Source organism: Nomascus leucogenys, unplaced genomic scaffold (genome assembly GCF_006542625.1).
Source record: "Nomascus leucogenys isolate Asia unplaced genomic scaffold, Asia_NLE_v1 Super-Scaffold_285, whole genome shotgun sequence".
NCBI classification, from domain to species: Eukaryota; Metazoa; Chordata; class Mammalia; order Primates; family Hylobatidae; genus Nomascus; species Nomascus leucogenys.
The window spans coordinates 1014994-1038285 of record NW_022095770.1 but is presented as its reverse complement, the minus strand read 5'-3'; the positions used below and the strand labels follow the sequence as shown (position 1 = coordinate 1038285).

General features: G+C 42.3%; 1 protein-coding gene across 3 annotated transcripts in view; it reads right to left on the bottom strand.

Moving 5' to 3' along the window:
• LOC100602489 (signal transducer and activator of transcription 5B) overlaps positions 1-23292 on the bottom strand; it is a 76322-nt gene that overhangs the window by 26454 nt on the left and 26576 nt on the right. For 2 of the 3 annotated variants that reach the window (XM_030808120.1, XM_030808118.1), the window contains exons 2-3: positions 6568-6705; positions 2362-2518 (exon numbers count right to left, since the gene is read on the bottom strand). In XM_030808120.1, coding sequence (XP_030663980.1) covers positions 2362-2518; positions 6568-6695 — 285 coding nt within the window. In that variant the 5' untranslated portion in view covers positions 6696-6705. Of the gene's footprint in view, positions 1-2361; positions 2519-6567; positions 6706-23292 lie in introns of those variants that run through there. The other variant, XM_030808119.1, reaches the window with a different exon arrangement.

Genomic DNA, 23292 nt, shown 5'->3' with positions numbered 1-23292 from the left:
CCCCCCGAGTAGCTGGGATTACAGGGGCCTGCCACCATGCCTGGCTAATTTTTGTCTTTTTAGTAGAGATGGAGTTCCACCATGTTGGCCAGGCTGGTCTCGAACTTCTGACCTCAGGTGATCCACCTGCCTTGGCCTCCCAAAGTGCTGTTTTACTTTTTGCATCTTAATTTGTCTAAAGTATCCGGGGAACATTCTTAAGAACGGAATAAATAAGTTTTAAAAGCCTCGCCAGAGGAGAAACTGGATGCCATTCTCAACTGGGCAATCAAAACTACTACCACCAATGAGGGGACGAGGGACACTGCCCGTCTCTGGATGTGATACCTGAGAAGGACACAACGTCACCTACAGTTGTCCCTTGGTATCTGTGGGGGCTGGTTCCAGGACCCCCTTGGATACCAAAATCTGCAGATGCTCAAGTTCCTTATATAAAATGGCATCGTTTTGCATAGAACCCATACAATCCTCCCATACACTTTAAACCACCTATAGATTGCTTATACTATCTAATACAAAGGAAATGCTATGTAAATAGCTGTTCTGTCATATCTTTATTTGTATTTTTTGTTACTTTTTTTCTTTTCCTGAATATTTCTGAGCTGCGGTTGGTGGAAACAGAGGATGCAGAACCCACGGACATGGATAGCCAACTATATTTAGAAGTCTGCTCGGAGATGTGCAATGTTAATGTAATCATGAGGAAACATCAGACAAACCCCAAATGAGGAACATTTTATCTTTAAAAAGCAGGGGGTACATGAATTATTATTATTTTTTGAGATGGAATTTCGCTCTTGTCACCCAGGCTGGAGTGCAATGGCACGGTCTCGGCTCACTGCAACCTCTGCCTCCCAGGTTTAAGTGATTCTCCTGCCTCAGCCTCCCAAGTAGCTGGGATTACAGATGTCCACTGCCACACCCAGTTAATTTCTGTATTTTTAGTGGAGACGGGGTTTCACCATGTTGGCCAGGCTGATCTTGAACTCCTGACCTCAGATGATTCGCCTGCCTCGGCCTCCCAAAGTGCTGGGATTACTGGTGTGAGCCACTGCACCCAGCCTACATTAATTATTTTAAAATGCCAATACAATGAAAGACAAAGTAAGGTTGCAAAATGGTTCCAGATTAAAGGAGATTAAAGAGACATGATGACTAGATGCAATATGCGATCTTGGACTGGATTCTGGACTGCAGCGGGGAAAAATACCCTAAAGCACATGTTTGAATTAGTTGACAAAATGGAAATCCAGAAGAGTACCTAAAAGTATTATATCAATGCTAAATTTAGTGAAGTTGATCAGTGTATTATAACCATGCAAGACAAGGTTCATTCTTAGAAAATGCACAAGAGGGGCTGGGTGCAGTGGCTCATGCCTGTAATCCCAGCACTTTGGGAGGCCAAGGAGGGCAGATCACCTGAGGTCGGGAGTTCGAAACCAGCCTGACCAACATGGAGAAACCCCATCACTACTAAAAATACAAAAATTAGGTGGGGGTGGTGGCACGCACCTGTAGTCCCAGCTACTTGGGAGGCTGAGGCAGGAGAATCACTTGAACCTGGGAGGTGGAGGTTGCGGTGAGCCGAGACCACGTCACTACACTCCAGCCTGGGCAACAAGAGTGAAACTCCATCTCAAAAAAAAAAAAAAAAAGACAATAGACAGAGGGATCGGGTGTGGTGGCTCATGCCTATAATTTCAACACTTTGGGAGGCTGAGGTGGGCGGATCACCTGAGGTCGGGAGTTCAAGACCATAGTGGCCAACATGGCAAAACCCTGTCTCTACTAAAAATACAAAAAAAAAAAAAAAAAAAAATTGCCAGGCATGGTGGCAGGGGCCTATAATCCCAGCTACTTGGAAGGCTGAGGCAGAAGAATCACTTGAACCCGGGAGGCGGAGGTTGCAGTGAGCTGAGATTGCTCCACTGCGCTCCAGCCTGGGCGACAGAGCAAGACTCTGTCTCAAAAATAAACACATGAATAAATAAAAATAAAAAAAAAAGAAAATGCACAGAGGTACTTACTGGTGCAGGGACACAAGGTATGCAACTTACTCTCCAGTGACTGAAAAACGTGTGTATAGAGAGACAGCGAGGAGTATATGACAACATAAAAGTCAACAACAGGTGAATATGGGCATATGTGGGGAATCTTTGTATGATTCTCGTAACTTTCTGGAAGTTTGAAATTATTCTCAAATAAAAAGTAAAAAAAAAAAAGACCAAAACCAAACAACAAGAACCTTATGCATGTACGTATAACTCAACAATACTGGACTGAAGGAGAGAAAGAAAGTCTCTAAAGGAAGAAGACCTCCAAGGGAAGATAATTAAGTGTGACCCCAGAGCCCACACCCACCTGGAGCTGCGTGGCGTAGTGCCCCAGCTTGATCTTCAGTAAAAACCCATCTTCCCCCACCTGGTGCTCCGCCTTCTTCTGCAGCTCCTGCACCAGGCCCTCCAGGAGCTGGGTGGCCTTAATGTTCTCCTGTGGATTATCAAGATCTATTGAGTCCCTAGGGGAAAAAAATTACATAATCTGTATACATACATGCACATGAGCCTGTATAAATGCAGCCTCAACACATCCTACTTTTTCTTCAAGTGATGTTTTTAATCCTCACTGCAAATTTTAAGAAACAGCCCAATAGAAATGGACTCAATGCCTACGTTAATCTATTTGTAATTTACTAAATAGTTGGATTATACAGTAGATTTCATTCTTTTTTAAAAAAAAATTTTTTAACAACGTGCTGCCCTTCCTCCTTTCTCTCAATGATGTGCTTGGTGCTTATGCTATTTGCTCCAAGAAATGCAAGGAAAAGGAAAGGGTTCTGTGTACTCTGAAGGAAATAAGGACTTGGATAATTTCCTATTTATAGTTACCCCTCATAGGTGTAAAGGAGGCACAAGGCCAAGACTCTTCTACATGTCCTTTCCAGCATCTAGGAGTTTGGTATCTGTGGGTTTCTTAGGTAGAGACAGGTGAAACAAGTTATTGCTATTTCTAAGAAGCCCTGGAAATGCGACATTCAGGCAGAGGGTGCCTACAAGAATTTATACAAGTCAGACATTCATATCACTAGTTGCAGACCCAGGACCTGAAGGCAATGCCAACTTTTCCAGTAAACAAGGGAAACCACGCTACAGACTTTGCATTGATTTCAAGCTACTGAACTGGTGACAGGGGGTCGGATGGTCTCCGTCCCTCCTTTCTTTCTTTCCTTTTTTCTTTCTTTCTTTCTTTCTACAACTTAGGCAACAATTGACACTGGGAAGTACTAAATTACTTAGTCACTGAAGAAACCAAACAGCTGTCGGACTGAAATAACATTCAATAACTGCTGACTGGGTCTGGAGCCAAACAAGATAGTAGTAGCTAAAAGGCTCTGCCATCCCTAAATCCCTGAAGATAGCAACTAATTTCAAAAAAGAGGCACCAACAGGTGTATCAAAACAGTGATACCGGCCGGGCGTGGTGGCTCACGCCTGCGATCCCAGCACTTTGGGAGGCCGAGGCGGGCGGATTACCTGAGCTCAGGAGTTGGAGACCAGCCTGGGCAACACGGTGAAACCCCGTCTCTACTAAAATACAAAAGAAATTATCCGGGCATGGCAGCATGTGCCTGTAGTCCCAGCTACTTGGGAGGCTGAGGCAGGAGAACTGCTTGAACCCAGGAGGTGGAGGTTGCAGTGAGCCAAGATCGCGCCACTGCACTCCAGCCTGGACGACAGAGCAAGACTCTGTCTCTACAAAAACAAAACAAAACAAAAAAAGCAGTGATACCGTACTCCATCAAATAGTACACCCCAATCTGCGCCTTGAGAAGGCAGTTAAAGCAAGTCAGATTCTAAATATGTGTGCCCTATGTATTAAATAGAATATGTATTAAATGAAAGGCTGGAAGGAATGAGGGCAGCCCTGCACCTCTGTTTCAACTGGCAACAATGCCCTTGGTCTGGAAACCTACTCTTTTTCTTTGAGACGAAGTCTCACTCTGTCGCCCAGGCTGGGATGCAGTAGCACGATCTTAGCTCACTGCAGCCTCTGCCTCCTGGGTTCAAGTGATTCTCCTGCCTCAGCCTCCCAAGTAGCTGGAATTACAGGTGTGCACCACCACGCCTGGCTAATTTCTGTATTTTTAATAGAGACGGGGTTTCACCACGTTGGCCAGGCTGGTTTCAAACTCCTGATCTCAAGTGATCCACCCGTCTCAGCCTCCCAAAGTGCTGGGATTACAGGCGTGAGCCACCGCGCCCGGCCAGGAGTCCACTCTTGAGAAGATCCAGTGTCTGAGCAAAACTCACAGAAGTCAGGTATTGGTTCTTTACTTGAAACCTTCTCTGTTAAAAAAAAAAAAAAAAAAAAAAAAAAAAAAAAAAGACTTGCTTAGATGGCTTAAACATAAAGAACTGAAGATTTGGCTGGGTCTCAAAAAAAAAAAAAAAAGAATTGAAGATTCTTCATTAAAATCTTTATATTGTGAAGAAAAGCAAAGCTAAAAAATTTTCAGGTTTTCCTTAATATCAACACAAGTCTTTTAATTCATTCAGTGAGAACACCAAATGAGAACTCTGCTAAGTGAAATCTGAAATTAACAGCAACTTCCTACTCATGTTTTTCTAAATCCTCCAAATCAGGAAAACAGGAGACAAAATGAAAAGGGAGTGGAAAGCACTAAATGAGGTACAGCTGACATTCTCATATTTAGCTCATTTTTTTCTCACTTAATTACATGAAGCTGAGATTTTTTTAATCGCCTAGAAAATTGCCTTTCTTTGGTGATCTTTATTTTCTGAACAGAAATTTGCTACTAACAAGCATTGCGATTATTCTAAGGCAACATTACAGACAGGTATATGGCCCTTTGCAAATAGCAGCAGCAAAGCTGGTTCTCTCAGGGACTGTCAAAGAGGACCCATGGCTAAGACGGTGAGGCTTGAAGTATCAAATGAATATGTCAGATCGACTGACAGACTGTAACCAACCAGCAAGCTCTCAGATGCTGAGCAGAGCAGTGTACATCCTGCTGCCTGGTGTGTAATAATGATACCAATTAAAACCTGCGCTGTTAGTCGACTGCACTGTACTAATTCTAAAATAAATTTTAAACAACTCTCCCCTCCCCCAAGTATGTAATCAGTAATCTGGAAAATAAAGAAAAATTAAAATGCTTATCAAATCTACCACCAGAATGTAATTAGTGTTAACATTTGGGTATATTTTCGTTTCTTTTTTTTTTTTTTTTTTTTTTTAAAGGCAGTCTCACTCTGTTGCCCAGGCTGGAGTACAGTAGTGCTCACTGCAACCTCTGCCTCCCGAGTTCAAGTGATTCTCGTGCTTTAGCCTCCGGAGTAGCTAGGATTACAGGCGCCCGTCACCACGCCCAGCTAATTTTTTGTATTTTCAGTAGAGATGGGATTTTGCCGTGTTGGCCAGGCTTGTCCCAGAACTCCTGGCCTCAAGTGATCTGCCTGCCTTGGCCTCCCAAAGTGCTGGGATTACAGGCATGAGCCACAACACCCACCCAATTTTCTTTTAGTCTTTATGTGTATATATAAAATACATATAAATTAAAAACACCAATGTCTCCACTGTTAAATTATTAATTTTTAGTTTTTTGTTAGATGTAAACTTATTAAGAAATGTAAAATAATTTATATTTAATAAACTATAAGAAATAAATTATAATTATATGCATATTCACACCTATCTGCCCCATTAAACACTAAATTATTATTATTTTTTTGACATAGGATCTTGCTATGTTGCCTAGGCTGGCCTCAAACTGCTAGGGTCAAGCAATCCTCCCACCTCAGCATCCTGGGTAGCTGCGATTATAGGTGTGCACCACCATGTCCAGTGAAACACTGAATTATTTGGAGATGAGGGCTTTAATTTTGTTTGTTTGTTTGTTTGTTTGTTTTGAGACAGGGTCTCACTCTGTTGCTTAGGCTGGAGTGCAGTGGTGTGATCATGGGTTACAGCAACCTCTGCCTCCCAGGCTCAAGTGATCCTCCCACCTCAGCCTCCCAAGTAGCTGGTACTACAGGTGCACATTACCACACCTGGCTAATTTTTCTATTTTGTACAGAGACAGGGTTTTGCTATGTTGCTCAGGCCTTCCTTGAACTCCTGGGCTCAAGCAATACACCCGCCTTGGCCTCCCAAAGTGTTGGGATTACAACACAATGTTGGGCTTTAACTTTTTTCATATAAATTCTACTACTTAGGACACTGCTAGGCATCCTATGGGCACTCAAAACATATTTGTTGGCTGCTCTTTCTTAGCAGTAATATTCTAATGCTTTTAGACAGTATTTACTGTTAAAGGGAACAAATACTGTTTTAAAAATCTCAAGTTATTCCATCCTCTCAATCTAAGATGGGGTTAAATACCTTTCACCTATAAAAAGAAAAAATTTTTTAAATACCTTTTTATGGATCACATTTAAAAATGTTTAAAAATACAACTTTGAAAGTTGCCATCATGACATCTTTCTAACCAAACTCCAATATTCTGGTGTTTCACAAAATATGATGCAAACATCCTTGTTCACCTACCATGCTTGGCTTTCAATCCACTGGGATAAATAATGCCGCACCTCAATGGGAAAATGCTGGCCATATAACGCTTGCATCTGATGAAGGGCTTCTCCTTGGAGCTGCTGAGCTTGTATCCACACAGCCATGGTTTACAATCTGTTGAACAAACAGTCAGTGCTTTGGGTGTTTTTTCTTTATTTTCCCCTTACATCCACCAGAGTAAATATTCACATAGTTACCAAGGTAAATGTTTTTATTTTATTATTTATTTTTATTTTTATTTTTTTGAGACAGAGTCTTGCTCTGCCACCCAAGCTGGAGTGCAGTGGCACAATCTTGGCTCACTACAACCTCCGCCTCCCCGGTTCAAATGATACTCCTGTCTCAGCCTCCTGAGTAGCTGGGATTACAGGCGTGCGCTACCATGCTCGGTTAATTTTTGTATTTTTAGTAGAGATGGGGCTTCACTGTGTTAGCCAGGCTGGTCTCGAACTCCTGACCTTAAGTGATCCGCCCACCTCAGCCTCCTAAAGTGCTGGGATTACAGGCATGAACCACCATGCTCGGCCAAAGTAAATGTTTTTAGCCCTTTTGGTAGACTAAATACAGTATTCTTGAACTGAATTTTACCTTTAAAATGTTTTCAAAATGTAGACAATCAGCCTGGCCATGGAAAGATACACAGCTGGGTCTATGAAGCTCTGATTATGAAATGTACTAAGGTCTTATAAGCAAAAGTACAAAAGGATTATTAGGGAAGGAATTGTTAACTTTGACATCGTAGACATATTCTTTACTTTTGTTCAAAATTGTCAGCCATAGTAAGCAGCATTTCAACAGTAATAAATAATTAGCAGAGAGTTTTTTTGTTTGTTTGTTTGTTTTTTGAGACAGAGTCTTGCTCTGTCGCCCAGGCTGGAGGGCAGTGGCAAGATCTCAGCTCACTGCAACCTCTGCCTCCCAGGTTCAAGCAATTCTACTGCCTCAGCCTCCCAAGTAGCTGAAATTACAGGTGCCCGCCACCGCACCCAGCTAATTTTTGTATTTTCAGTACAGATGGGGTTTCACCATGTTGGCCAGGATGGTCTCGAACTCCTGACCTCAAGTGATCCATCTCAGCCTCCTGAAGGGCTGGGGTTACAGGTGTGAGCCACTGCGCCCAGCTGAGAGATTTTTAAAAAAAAAAATCACTTGTTTTAGATTTGGTATTTTGACTTCAGAAATATAATAAACATATGCCATTTTGAAAAAGCCCAGTAAAAGAAAAGTGAAAATATCTAAAGTGTTGATTGAACCCTATGCGTTATCACTAGTTACCTAAGCAGCAATGCTTTGCACACAAAGAGCACAGATTTATCTGGAAAAATGCCCCAAGGTTCACCTCCTGAGTTACTGCTAAGGAATTTATGAAGCAATATTCTGTTAAATTATAGCATTTACAAATCTTTCAAACACAAAAACAATACATTCCACCTAAGAGTTGGAACTATGAACCATTATACTCCAATAGCAGGTAGTTTCTTTCTTTTTTTTTTTTTTTTTTTGAGACGTAGTCTTACTGTGTCGCCCAGGCTGGAGTGCAGTGATGCGATCTCGGCTCACTGCTAGCCCTGCCTCCCGGGTTCACACCATTCTCCTGCCTCAGCCACCCGAGTAGCTGGGACTACAGGCGCCCGCCACCACGCCCATCTAATTTTTTGTATTTTTAGTAGAGACGGGGTTTCACCGTGTTAGCCAGGATGGTCTCGATCTCCTGACCTCGTGATCCGCCCACCTCAGCCTCCCAAAGTGCTGGAATTACAGGCATGAGCCACTGTGCCCAGCCGGTAGTTTCTTTTTTTGACACGCTCTTGATTTTTTAAAAAACGGCTTTATAAAACTACCATGATGCCCCTCAGACTCACCTGACAATTTTTAACTCATTTGGCAGATGCTCTTTGAGTTTAACCAGATTAGGGCAGAAACATTTGAGTAGACTGGGAAGGGACTTCAAGTAATTCTAAGGACTGAAAATGAATCTTGCTCTAACACTATTTTCCACAATGTAGAGTTTGGTATAAGGCAGGGTTATCTTGAATTCCATCCCACATGATTTGGCTACTGATTTGCACAATTCTTCTAAGAACCAGGTTACAGTTAGGGGCCAGTGACTTGGACTTGGATTTTGTTTACTACCAGAGACTGCACAAGTGTGTTAGGAAACAAAAATCTCTTCTGTTAGTTGTAGTTGTCTGATCACATAACACTGAGCTATTTATGGGACAAGTCAGTTAGCCAACAATGAGGTATAGGAGAGTGCCAGTTATCTATTTTAGACTTGTGCAATGCTATAGAACACTTGAGAAATTTTATTTAGGGCTTTTACGCATTAAGGTTGGGACCACTGTAAGACCCAATTTGACCCAAGACATCAAATTTCAGTGGCTGTGAGTTCACCAAAACACTTAGATAAAAGAGCTCTCTCCAGAAGCAATTCCACTTTATAATCAAACACTGGAAGTCACTTAACTGCACAATATATTTTTTAATCAAATAAATCATATCGCAAGATTTTGGAAAACCAGAACAGATACCAAATCATGATTTTTGGGTAAAGGATAAGGAATGGATGGCCAGGCACGGTGGCTCACGCTTGTAATCCCAGCACTTTGGGAGGCTGAGGTGGGCGGATCACCTGAGATCAGGAGTTCGGGACTAGCCTGGCCAACATGACGAAACCCCGTCTCTACTAAAAATACAAAACAATTAGCCAGGTGTGTTGGCATGCGTCTGTAATTCCAGCTACTTGGGAGGCTGAGGCAGGAGAATCGCTTGAACCTGGGAGGCGGAGGTGGCAGTGAGCCGAGATTACGTCACTGCACTCCAGTCTGGGCAACAGAGCCAGATTTTGTCTCAAGAAAAGAAATCACATTAGGGATGGATGAATGAAGGTGCTTAGGCACTTAAGTATATGGAAGGGTGATAAAAGAATGAAGAGAAGAATTCAGGTGTTAGTATTCCTAAGTAGTAAAGAATAAGAAGTAGGACCTCAGCATAGCTCTCAATGAATATGTGAGTGATACTAACAGATACAAAAATTCTCTTGCATCTGCATTCATTAGGTGAACTGACTCAAGAGACAAAAGAAGGAAAGCTATGAAAACTTCTATCTCTCCAGAGACTCCTTCCCAGACCACTCAAATAAAATGGTATTCTGGTCACTCTCTATCCTCTTAATCTGCTTTATTTTTCTTCTTATCATTTATCAATTCCTGATATTGATCATATATTTGCTTACTGACTTCCCACCAGGGTGAAATCACCATGAACACAATGACTTTGTTTTGTTCACCATGCTTTCTCCTGGGTCTAGAACGGTACCTGGCACATAAGCATCATAATTTTTTTGTTGCATAAATAAATGTATACACACAATTTGACTGATTCTATCGGCTCTTCTCAAAGTTGTAATTGAACAATATATCAGTATGAAATACCAAGGCATGAAAACGGAACAGATTTCCATTTAAATAATCAATTACAATTTTTTTTTTTTTTTGAGACGGAGTCTCGCTCTGTCGCCCAGACTGGAGTGCAGAGATCTCAGCTCACTGCAGCCTTTGCCTCCCAGGTTCAAGCAATTCTCCTGCCTCAGCCTCCCGAGCAGCTGGGACTACAGGCACACACCGCCACGCCCAGCTAAGTTTTGTATTTTTAGTAGAGATGGGGTTTCACCATGTTGGCCAGGATGGTCTTGGTCTCCTGACCTCGTGATCTGCCCTCCTCGGCCTCCCAAAGTGCTGGGATTACAGGCGTGAGCCACCACGCTCAGCCAGGAGCACATCTTATTCATGACTGTGTCCCCAGTGTCTAGTACGGTGGCTTGCCCATGGAAAGTGGTCAAAAAATACTTGCGGAGCGAATAAATACACAAACAAATATTTAACATGCCCTGCTGGTCAAGCATATTTAGGAGCCTATTACTGTTTTAGGAAAGAAATACTGTGGTGATATACCATGCATGTAGGGGTATTAAAAAATGTCACTCTATTTTGCCTTAAATTTTAGATTATCTCTTAGTTTTCATCAAAGAGTAGAATGCTGAGCTCTTAGAATTTGTAGAATATTTTTATGATTCTAGTTATGAACATGCCATAATAATTATTTTCTAAAATAGCATCCCATTTGAAGGATAATAGCTGGTAAATACCAAGTGGCAATCACCTTATTTTGATAAATACAATATAGTTTCACTATTGATAGAGCTGGAGAGTAGATTCTGCTCACTGCTATTCAAAAGTGTAAAATAAAAGTACACTAACTAGTACAGAGTCATTTTTATTTTACTGTTAAACTGAAAATTATCTATATGTGAAATATGAGATGACTTACTGAGATTATCATTATAAAATTCTAAATACCCAGTTTAGGAAAAAACCAACTGTTTTCCCAGTTACGTGAATAACACCGAGAAGCTATGTAGTGGTTTTTTGTTTGTTTGTTTTTTGAGACGGAGTCTCACTGTGTCGCCTAGGCTGGAGTGCAGTGGGATGATCTTGGCTTACTGCAGCCTCTGCCTCCCGAGTTCAAGCGATTCTCCTGCCTCAGCCTCCTGAGTAGCTGGGACTACAGGCACTCACCACCACGCCTGGCTAATTTTTTTTAGTAGAGATGGGGTTTCACCATGTTGGCCAGGTTGGTCTTGAACTACTGACCTCAGGTGACCTGCCCGCCTCAGCCTCCCAAAGTGCTGGGATTACGGGCGTGAGCCAGCATGCCTGGCAGCTAAGTAGTATTTTTCTTCATACATGTCAGAACTCTTCACCCCATTATCAGGCTATGTCCACATGCCTGATATGAGTAGCATTCATCTAACCGGCATTCATTCTTCTAATTGGCATTCATCCAGCCATCGAACGCTACTCTGCATCCACAAAGACTGTACCTCTGTCCCCAGTACCCGTTCTCTTCTGCTTATTTACGGGCAGCTCCAATTTCAGTGTGTGATGCTCAGACAAGGGAAGTGGTTTGTTCTTTGGTAAATCATCACAGGGGATTCTCTAAAGACTGGGAAATGGATTCACAATCTTATTTTTAGGCCAAAGATGAGAACTATTTGAGCTCGGCTGAGTTGCACTCTGTGTTCACAAGCATTTCAGAACAACTTAAGACAGCCCTGGATGCAGAACACTGTACTTTCTGAAGGCATAAAGCACCTACCTCAACCTTATATATCTGGATATACCCATGGGCTTGGAGAGCCAAATAAATCAGTCGGGCCCTCAGGCACTTGTTAATAAAAGTTTCAAAGTCTAACAGCTCATAATGTTACAGGCTTACTGAAAACCATAAAAATGAATGTCCACTACATAAATAAATGATATAAGTGAGTGGGATTTGGAATAATTTTGTCTCAGTCATAAATATCTTTTCTCAGATGCTTTTCCTTTCTAAAAGTAAAATATAAACTATAACAAAGAAAAACATTACTCTCTCTGAGGACTTGTAGAACACTGTGACCAAGGTCTTGCCCTAGCTAAACTGCAGTGGAGAGTAGTGTCTGTCAATAGAAGGCCCACTGTGTATCTGCCAACTCAGTGAATGAATTCTAGCGTGGGGTGGGAGTAGGGGGTTAATATGAATAATATTATGAATAATGTGAATATCATATGAATAATATGAATCCAGTAGATTCGGTCTGCTGGATTCATGTGTATAATTTAAAGCATTTTGTAATTCCGATTCCCCATCCTACCCCCCCATCCCAGGGCCAAAGTCTCTAAACTGGGTTGTTAAACTTTTAGAGATGACGCTGAACTCACCTAAATATGGTTCTGCCAAAGACAGCCCGTTAAGCCTCTCTCTGCCTCAGTTTTCTTATTTGTACAATGAGAATAATACTTATGCCCCTTAGGGGGCTGCTGTAAGAATGAATTAGTTTTATGTACATACCTAAAAGAGTGTCTGGCTAAGAGCAGGTGCTCTGTAAGTACTCACTACTGTTCTTTTTTTTTTTTTTTTGAGACGGAGTCTCGCTCTTTCACCCACGCCGGACTGCAGTGGCGCGCTCTCGGCTCACTGCAAGCTCCGCCTCCCGGGTTCATGCCATTCTCCTGCCTCAGCCTCTCCGAGTAGCTGGGACTACAGGCGCCCGCCACCACGCCCGGCTAATTTTTTGTATTTTTAGTAGCGACGGGGTTTCACCGTGGTCTCGATCTCCTGACCTCATGATCCGCCTGCCTCGGCCTCCCAAAGTGCTGGGATTACAAGCGTGAGCCACTGCGCCCGGCCAGTACTCACTACTGTTCTTACTGTTACCTTAAACTTACAAAACCAGCTTCTTTCTCCCATCTCTAATTTTAACTCAATTTAATGAACTTTCCAAAAATCAATCCTCTGCAAATAGCTCTTGCTATCCTTTTCTTTAACCAATATCCTCCAGTGTAAACTTTTCCATCCATCCATCCGTCCGTCCGTCCATCCGTCCGTCCGTCCATCCATCCATCCATCCAAGACACGGTCTTACTCCATCACTCAGGCTGGAGTGCAGTGGTGTGATCATGGTTCACTGCAGCCTCAAACTCCTGGGCTTGAGGGATACTCCTACCTCAGCCACCCAAGTAGCTGGGACTGTGGGCACATGCCATCACACCTGGCTAATTAAAGAAAAAAACTTTTTTTTTTTTGTAGAGACAAGGTCTTACTATGTTGCCCAGACTGGTCTCAAACTCCTCACCTCAAGTGATCCTCCCCAAGAGTGCTGGGATTACAGGCACGAGCCATTGTGCCTGGCCTTTTTTTTTTTTTTTTTTTTTTTTAGGCAGAATCTCGTTTTGTCACCCAGGCTGGAGTGCAGTGGCGTGACCTGGGCTCACTGCAACCTCCGCCTCCCAGGTTTAAGCAATTATCTGCCTCAGCCTCCCAAGTAGCTGGGATTACAGCCGCCCGCCACCACGCCCGGCTAATTTCGTATTTTTAGTAGAGACGGGGTTTTCACCATCTTGGCCAGGCTGGTCTTGAACTCCTGACCTTGTGATCCACCCACCTCGGCCTCCCAAAGTGCTGGGATTACAGGCTGTGCTGGGCCCTTTTAAAAGATGGTATTCCTATTTCTTAATCAATTTCCCTGGCACAAGGACTTCTACAGACAGGAACTCTTGGGAGGTGGTGGAAAGGCACTGTGAAGTCTGTTCTCTTATCTTTGAATGAAAAAACGGAGAATTGTGAAGGGTGAGGGTGGTAGAGTAATAGCAAGGCTTTGATTTTGCCCTATGCATACTAAACTCTTAAAAAAAAAAAAAAAAAAAGAAGAGGCCGGGTGCGGTGGCTCATGTCTGTAATCCCAGCACTCTGGGAGGCCGAGGTGGGTGGATCACGAGGTCAAGAGATCGAGACCATCCTGGCCAACATGGTGAAAACCCATCTCTACTAAAAATACAAAAATTAGCTGGACATGGTGCCATGCTCCTGTAGTCCCAGCTACTCAGGAGGCTGAGGCAGAAGAACTGCTTGAACCCGGGAGGCAGAGGTTGCAGTGAGCCAAGATCATGCCACTGCACTCCAGGCTGGCGACAGAGTGAGACTCTGTCTCAAAAAAAAAAAAAAAAAAAAAGGAGAAGAAAACTACCCATTCCATTCCTTCCAATATGTTGTTGAACAGAGAAGACTAAGCCAGCAGGGAGCCATGGCTTTACCTATTCCTTCCAAGGACATATCTGACTTTTAATAATTAAAGTACAAAAAACAACTAATGAAATTTGAAGTTTTCATTTATTATACTGCTTTAGAATTATTAGCAACAAATATTTCAATTCATCTAATAAATAAAAATAAACTTCAGAAATAGGATGAGAAATAAATAACATTTATCAGTGTTATTATTATCCCCCATCCAGATGTAAGAGCTAGCTAAGCACTTACTATGTTACTTATAACAAGTGCTTTTATGAATCTACTCTTAATCCTAAATCCCTCAGACATAGGCACTATTATTATCCCCATGTTATAGATGAGGAAATTGAGGGTCTTCAAGATTAAGTAGAATTGTAACGTGGTGAAAGAGTTTTGGAAAACTATCTGGCAATTCTACAAAAGGGTAAACATAGAGTTACTACATTATCCAGTAGTTCCACTCCTGGGTATATGCCTAACAGAAGTGAAAACATGGTCCCCAGAAAGTGGGTACACAGGCCAGGTACAGTGGCTCACGCCTGTAATCCCAGCACTTTGGGAGGCTGAGGCGGGTGGGTCACCTGAGGTCAGGAGTTCGAGACCAGCCTGGACAACATGGCGAAACCCCATCTCAACTAAAAATTAAAAAAAAAAAAAAAAATGAGCTGGGCACGGTGGCGGGTGCCTGTAATCCCAGCTATTTGGGAGGCTGAGGCAGGGGAATTGCTTGAATCTGGGAGGCGGAGGTTGCAGTGAGCCGAGATCTGTGCCACTGCACTCCAGCCTGGATGATAGGGCAAGCACAGCAAGACTCTGTCTCAAAAACAAAACAGAACAAAAAACAGGTACACAAATGTTCACAGCTGCATTATTCATAATCACCTCATAATCGCCCCAAAGTGGAAACAACTTAAATGTCCACCAAAGGATAAACAGATAAATATGGATAGGAATGGATAAATACAATGAATAAAATGGAATATTATGCAGATGTTAAAAAGGAATGAAGTACTGACGCATGCTACAGTGTGGATGACCTTGAAATCATTATGTAAAGTGAAAGGCATGCAAGGGAACATACTATAAATTCCATTTTTATGAAATATCCGGAATAGGCAAATCTATAGAGACAGAAAATAGATTGGTGGTTGCCAAGGGCTGAGGGGAGGGAGAAATGGGGAATGATTGCTAAAAGGTATGGGCTTTTTGAAGGGATGATGAAAATGTTCTGGAATTAGATAGTGGTGATAATTGTATAACTCTGAGAATATACTTCAAAGGGTGAATTTTATAGTGCGTGATTATATCTCAGTAAAGCTATTTTTAAAAAGAGAAAGAAGTGAAACACTTGCTCCAGGGTTGGTCCCATACTACTAAGGGGTACTATCTGGGCTGGACCTACCTGAGAACCTGCACTTACTTGCACCACTGCACCAGGCTGCATGCATGTTGAGGACTTAAGGTGGTTTGCCATTTTCTATGTACTTTTCTGCCTGCTTGTTATATTTCATAATTTAAAGAGAGCAAAGAATGAAAAATTAAAGTAAGAAACCTAATACTGAGGGGCACTGATTTTGGCAAAGGCTAGGGCTGGGTGACAGATGGAAGAGATGATGTATAAACATTGCTTCTGATCTGAAAAGTACAAGGCAAGGAGCCAGGGTTCAAAACTGTTAAACCTATCAGCTCCAGTGAATGACTAAGGATTCTGTACAGAATATAAAGAGCAAGTTCCAGCCAGGCGTGGTGGCTCATGCTTGTAATTCCAGTACTTTGTGAGGCAGAGATGGGCAGATCACCTGAGGTTGGGAGTTCAAGACCAGCCTGACCAACATGGAGAAACTCTGTCTCTACTAAAAATACAAAAAATTAGCCAGGCGTGGTGGTGCATGCCTGTAATCCCAGCTACTTGGGATGCTGAGGCAGGAGAATCGCTTGAACCTGGAAGGTGGAAGTTGCGGTGAGCTGAGATCGCACCATTGCACTCCAGCATTGGCAACAAGAGTGAAACTCCATCTCAAAAAAAAAAAAAAAAGAGCAAATTCCATAGTTACGTTTACTGCTTTACTGTTGATACCAACATTATTAAATATATTAAATGATGGTGGTCACCTAGTACAGGGATTTTTTTTGTTTTTTTTTTGAGACAGAATCTCGCTCTGTCACCCAGGCTGGAGTGCAGTGGCATGATCTCGGCTCACTGCAACCTCTGCCTCCCGGGTTCAAGTGATTCTCCTGCCTCAGCCTCCTGAGTAGCTAGAATTACAGGCATGTGCCACTGTGTCTGGCTAATTTTTGGATTTTTAGTAGAGGCAGGGTTTTACCATGTTGGCCAGGCTGGTCTTGAACTCCTGACCTCAAGTGATCCACCCACCTCGGCCTCCCAAAGTGTTGGGATTACAGGCGTGAGCCACCATGCCCAGTCTAGTATAGGGATTTTGAGGGACAGAAAAATATTCAATAGCAGCAATAAAGGATTAAGACTTCATTCATATTAAAATTGGACTAACATCAAGTAAAGAAGGCTATCACATCTAGAAGTAGGTCAATACCAGAGCCATCTGCTCTTTAATTTTTTTTTTCTAAATACTACCTTATATGCAATCAGGAAGCCAATTCTCTTTTTAAAAAATCACATTATTAAACAGATGGGAAGAGAACAGAAAGAATAAAAGCATTTGGCTCACAAAGAAGCAAACAAGGAAAAATGTGCCCAGGCAACATAGAGATGATAATATTCTGGGAAGACAATCAGTCATTAATCTTTATGTCACAGCCAAATCATTACATATTACAATAGGAAGAACAGAGAATGGAGGAGGGGAAAGGGTAAGGGAGGGGATAAAGGAGAAGGTAGGAAAGGACCCACTTACTAAATATAAAAATCAACTTTCAATCAGCAGGTTACTACATATTTAAAACTCTCATCTAAATATAGGATATAAAGTCTTGGCCAAAGATGCACAATCTCAAAAATAAGGAGAGTAGACTTAGACAAGGATCATCACAGCTGCTAAAACCATTAGGTGACAGTTGTTGGGGGACAGCATTTAGTCTCAAAGTACTACTCACATATTACTTATTATTCACAAAGGGGAAAGGTGCATTTCCGTGGATAAATCTGGCAGACAATGCCTTAACCGAGTGATCAAACATCCGCAATCATGGGATAAACTGACATTATGTGCCTCCAGATATGATTTGCTGAAAAGAATACACAAACTAAATCATGAAGAAACAGTCAGACAAATCCAAATTGTGAGACTCTAATCAATGATCCCACCCCCACCCAAAACAGGTGGAGCTGTTCTAGGTTAAAGGAGGCTGAAGAGACACAACCACCAAGAGCGTAATTCAAAAACAAAAACACGACTGGGTGCGGTGGCTCATGCCTATAATCCCAGCACTTTGGGAGGCCAAGCCCGGAGGATCACTCAAGGTCAAGCATTTGAGACCAGCCTGGCCAACATGGTGAAACCCTGTCTCTACTAAAAATACAAAAATTAGTTGGGTGTGGTGGCACACGCCTGTAGTTGCGGCTACTCGGAAGGCTGAGGCACAAGAATCTCTTGAACCTGGGAGGCAGAGGTTGTAGTGAGCTGAGATTGCGCCACTTGCACTCCAGGCTGGGCAACTGAGTGAGATTCTGTCTCAAAACAAACAAAAACACCCACAGCTCTAAAGGCCATTACCTCATTATATATTAGATATTATTTTATCACTGCTAAATTTCTTGAGAGTGACAATGGCATTCAGGTTGTGTAGAAGAATGCCTTTGCTCGGAGTAGACACACTGTCAAGTATTTAAGGGTAAATGGCCATGACGTCCGCATCTTACTTTGGGAGAAGAAACAGAAGAGTGACAGTGGTGGGGAGTGTGGGAAAGTAAATCTAACAGCTGTGAACACTGGCTCAACCTAGGTGAAGTATATGTGAGTACTCATTGTTCTATTCTTTACACTTTTTAGTCATTTACATTTTTTTCAAAATCAAAATTAAGGGCACACATTCCAAAAAAGAAAAACAAAGCAATGAGAGCAGAGGTTTGACTCTCACTTCGAAACTGTCCCTGGTGGTAAATAAAAATCTGGATTTCGTAGGCGTTGTGCTGCAGCTTGTAGGCCACCAGCATCCAAGTTGGGCTCTCTCATGCCATGGTGGCCCACAGTGTACGTGTGTTATCATTATCTCCATGTCCAAATCCAGCCAGCAACTTCAGCGATTCCTTTGGGAAGAAGCTACATCTGTATCACTTTCCAGATGACTAAAAGCACTTGCTGTAGCCCAAAAATAATGACCATCTGCATTATGGAAAAATAAGAAATGATTTGAAGCTGCCATGTAGTCCTATCTTAGCTTCAGAATTTTTTTCTTTCTTCTCCTTTTTTTTTTTTTTTTTTTTTTGAGACAGGGTCTCACTCTGTCACTCAGGCTGGAGTGCTATGGCGTAATCACTGCCCACTGCAGTCTCAACCTCCTGGGTTCAGGTGATCCTCCTCCCTTAGCCTCCTGAGTAGCTGGGACCACAGGTGTGTGCCACCATGCCCGGCTAATTTTTTTTTTTTTTTTAGAGATAGGGGTCTTGCTGTGTTGCCCAGGCTGGTCATGAACTCCTGGGCTCAAGTGATCCTCTTACCTCGGCCTCCCAAAGTGCTGGGATGACAAGTGTGAGCCACCACACCTAGCCAGCCTCAGAATTTCTAGTGAAGGTTTATATTTGTACTGTAATTCAAGATCAACTCATCTTAGAATGTGTCTCTTGGACAATTCAAATCTTTTAGTTCAGGAAAAAAACTCCTCAGCTACTACAATACCCTGTTTCTATACTACTTAAATAAAATATAATCCCTTTCCTCTTGCTTGAAAGCTAAAAACAAACAAAACAGGCAATTTATTAATAAATCTACACGTTACCAATATTTTCCCTATTAAAGTTCATGGCCTCCCTCTTACCATGGAGAATTACAGTATTTAGTTTCTACCTAGCAAAATTTTCTTTGACGAGTGCCTTGATTTAGGCCAATTCCCAGGGATACATACCATCAGGAGAAACCGGAAATAACCAAAATATCCAAAATAGGGGGATGATTAGACTATAACGTATTAATCTAATGGGATATGGTGCAACCAGTTAAATGAAATATAAAATCTATGTTGAAATATAAAAACCATGTAGATGCATTTTTAAATTTTGATTCTATTTTATTTATTTATTTATTTATATTTTTTTTTTTTTGAGACAGAGTCTCGCTCTGTCGCCCAGGCTGGAGTGCAGTGGCGCGATCTCGGCTCACTGCAAGCTCCACCTCCCGGGTTCACGCCATTCTCCTGCCTCAGCCTCTCCGAGTAGCTGGGACTACAGGTGCCCGCCACCATGCCCGGCTAATTTGTTTTTGTACTTTTAGTAGAGACGGGGTTTCACCGTGGTCTCGATCACCTGACCTCGTGATCCACCCGCCTCGGCCTCCCAAAGTGCTGGGATTACAAGCGTGAGCCACCGCGCCCGGCCTTTATTTATATTTTTGAGACAGAGTCTTGCTCTTTCAACCGGGTTAAAGTGCAGTGTCACGATTTTGGCTCACTGCAACCCCCACCTCTCGTGTTCAAGCAATTCTCTTGCCTCAGCCTCTTGAGCAGCTGGGACCATAGGCATCTGCCACCAATGCCCGGCTAATTTTTTTTTTTTTTTTTTTAGATGGAGTCTCACTCTGTCGCCCAGGCTGGAGTGCAGTGGAGCAATCTCGGTTCACTGCAACCTCCGCCTCCCAGGTTCAAGTGATTCTCCTGCCTCAGCCTCCCGAATAGCTGGGACTACAGGCACGCGCCACCATGCCCAGCTAATTTTTGTATTTTTAGTAGAGACAGGGTTTCACCATGTTGGCCAAGATGGTCTCGATCTCATGACCTCGTGATCTGCCTACCTCGGCCTCCCAAAGTGCTGGAATTACAGGCGTGAGCTACCGCGCCAGGCCGAGTCTTGCTCTTTCAACCGGGTTAAAGTGCAGTGGCATGATCTTGGCTCACTGCAACCCCCACCTCTCATGTTCAAGCAATTCTCTTGTCTCAGCCTCCTGAGCAGCTGGGACCATAGGCATCTGCCACCAATGCCCAGCTAATTTTTTATTTTTATTTTTTTGAGACGGAGTTTTGCTCTTATTGCCCAGGCTGGAGTGCAATGGCGCGATCTTGGCTCACTGCAACCTCTGCCTCCCAGGTTCAAGCAATTCGCCTGCCTCAGCCTCCCGAGTAGCTGGGATTACAGGTGCCCACCACCATGCCCGGCTAATTTTTTGTATTTTTAATAGAGACGGGTTTTCACCATGTTGGCCAGGCTGGTTTTGAACTCCTGACCTCAGGTGATCTGCCCACCTCAGCCTCCCAAAGTGCTGGAATTACAGGGGTGAGCCACCCCGCCCAGCCCTAATTTTTGTATTTTTAGTAGAGATGGGGTTTCACCATGCTGGCCAGGCTGGTCTCCAACTCTTGGCCTTGTGATCCTCCCGCCTCGGCCTCCCAGAATGCTGGGATTACAGATGTGAGCCATCGCACCTGGCCCGTAGACACATTTTTTTAGAGTAGAAATAAAAGAATGTTAAATGAAAAGTCTATACAACACGTATGCAAGAGGGCAAATAGAGAAAAGTCAAAGAGAAGTGTAAACAGTTGTTACATTTAGGTGAAGGGGTTTTTTGGTAGAATTTTTGAAAAGTTTTTGATTAAATTGTGTTTAAAATGTAAAACTTGAGATATAAATTTAATAATCAATGGGGAATTGGTACTACTGACTATCCCACAGGAACCAAGTTTAAAGATACATAAAACACAGGAAGAAATATTTCCTAACATGATAATATCCAGGTTATGACACTGTCTTACCTGGGCAGCCTTGATTTAAGTAGAACATTCAGAATTATAAAATAAAAATTCAGAATTATAAAAAAATTTTAAGTAGAACATTCAGAATTATAAAGTAAAAATTCAGAATTATAAAAAATTTTTTAAAGAAATGCAATTCTTTCACTTTCAAATACATAGTGCCTTAACTGTGTTTTCAAGTAGTGATTTAAGACTGTTAATAACATTAATTTGTAATTCTGACATATATTTATATACATTAGTGGCCCTCTTTCATCTTTGATATGACTAAGTAAACTTGTACCAACTGTAAATAGAATGAAATACACAGAAAGCCACTCACAATGGTACCAGAATTTCTTTAAAATAAAAAACTTTCTAGCTGGGCATGGTGACTCACTTCTGCAGGCCAAGCTACTCAGGAGGCTGAGATGGGAGCGCTCCCAGGAGGTCAAGGCTGCAGTGAGCTATGATCACGCCGCTGTGCTCAAGCCTGAGCCACAAAGCAAGACCCCATTTCTAAACACAAACAAACATATCTCTTACCTCTAATCACATACCTGAACACAACTGGCTTACGTGAAGGCCATTGACAGTTCAAGAGTAACAATTCAAGGTGTCTAGAAAGCTATCATTACAAGAGCAGATCACAGGAAACCTCAGCTGTTGGTTCCTAACTTCGCTCCTACTCAAAGGCCAACAGAACTGGGGAGAAATCTTCCTGTTTTGTTGATATCAATTTATTCTGTGCCAAGAACCTATACCTAAAACCAACGCAGGGTTTGTATTCCCCCTGGATTCTTCATTACCCCAGGAAAGTGGAACAGATCAGACCAGTTTCCAAGAACAGAAGCACTGCAGGGCAATCTTGCTAAGGAGGCCCTGAGATGTTTCTCTCTGTACTAATCTCTATGTCTTCTATGTACATCAACACAAACCTTCACCCAACCATCTGTGCCATCAACAGCAAATCTAGGGAAGAGACCAATAATATCTTAGAAAAGCACACCTATCCACCGAACCAAAACTAAACGCAGAAAGATATGGCAGTTCGCCCCGTTTTCCAGGTAGCTATGTTCTCTTAATTTGCCATGAATTAAAATGTTTCATTTTTACTTAGACATAATTTGAATATGTCATTTCAAATAACAAAATAAAAACTGAACTGAATATGTTTTAGTTAAAACAATATAAAACTGAAATCTCCTCTTTTAAGAGAGAAATGCCTCATCAGCTGGTTAGTTCCCTTGTTTGCTTACTGGGTGATATGAAACCCAACTACAGCTTTCCGAAAATAATCCCAAGTTGTGGGGTGTCCTACTACCTGTGTTTAAGTAAAACAAGTCCTGCAGAAACAGTGGATCCAACGAGTAGCAGGTTTGTTAAGAAGCTAAATCTTGGCCAGGTGTAGTGGCTCACACCTGTAATCTCAGCACTTTGGGAGGCCGAGGCAGGAGGATCACCTGAGCTCAGGAGTTCAAGACTAGCTTGGGCAACATATCAAGGCTCTGTCTTTACAAAGAAAGCAAAACAAAAAGTAGTAGCATGTGGTGGCACACACCTGTAGTCTTAGTTACTTAGGAGGATGAGGTGGGAGAATCACTTGAGCCCAGGAGTTAGCAGCTGCAGTGAACTCTGATTGCGCCACTGCATGCCAGATGGACGACAGAGCCAGACTCATTCTCTAAAAAAAAAAAAAAAAAAAAAGTATGAAAAAAAGAAGCAGCTAATTCTGGGCCAGGCACAGTGGCTCATGCCTGTAAACCCAGCACTCTGGGAGGCCGAGATGGGAAGATTGATTAGGCCAGGAGTTTGAGACAAGCCTAGGCAACATAGTGAGACTCCATCTCTACAAAAAATTTAAAAATTAGCCCAGTGTGGTAGCGCATGCCTGTAGTTCTAGCTACTCAGGAGACAGGCAGAATAATTGCTTAAGCCCAGGAGTTTGAGGCTGCTGTGAGCCATGATTGTGTCGCTGCACTCCAGCCTGGGTGACATTGTGAGATCTTGTCCAAAAAAAAAAAAAAAAAAGAAGCTTATTCTAATTCTGAGAAGAAATGACATTTAATAAGAGCTCATATCTTAGAAAATCAAAATGTTTGTCCTGCTGGGAAAAAAAAACAAAAAAACCAGTTATCCAGGTATAAAAAGCAATTACCAGGACATTTAACATTAAGATGAACTAAAATTGTGCACAAAATACTTGTCCACATTTACTACAGCACTCATAGTGGGAGT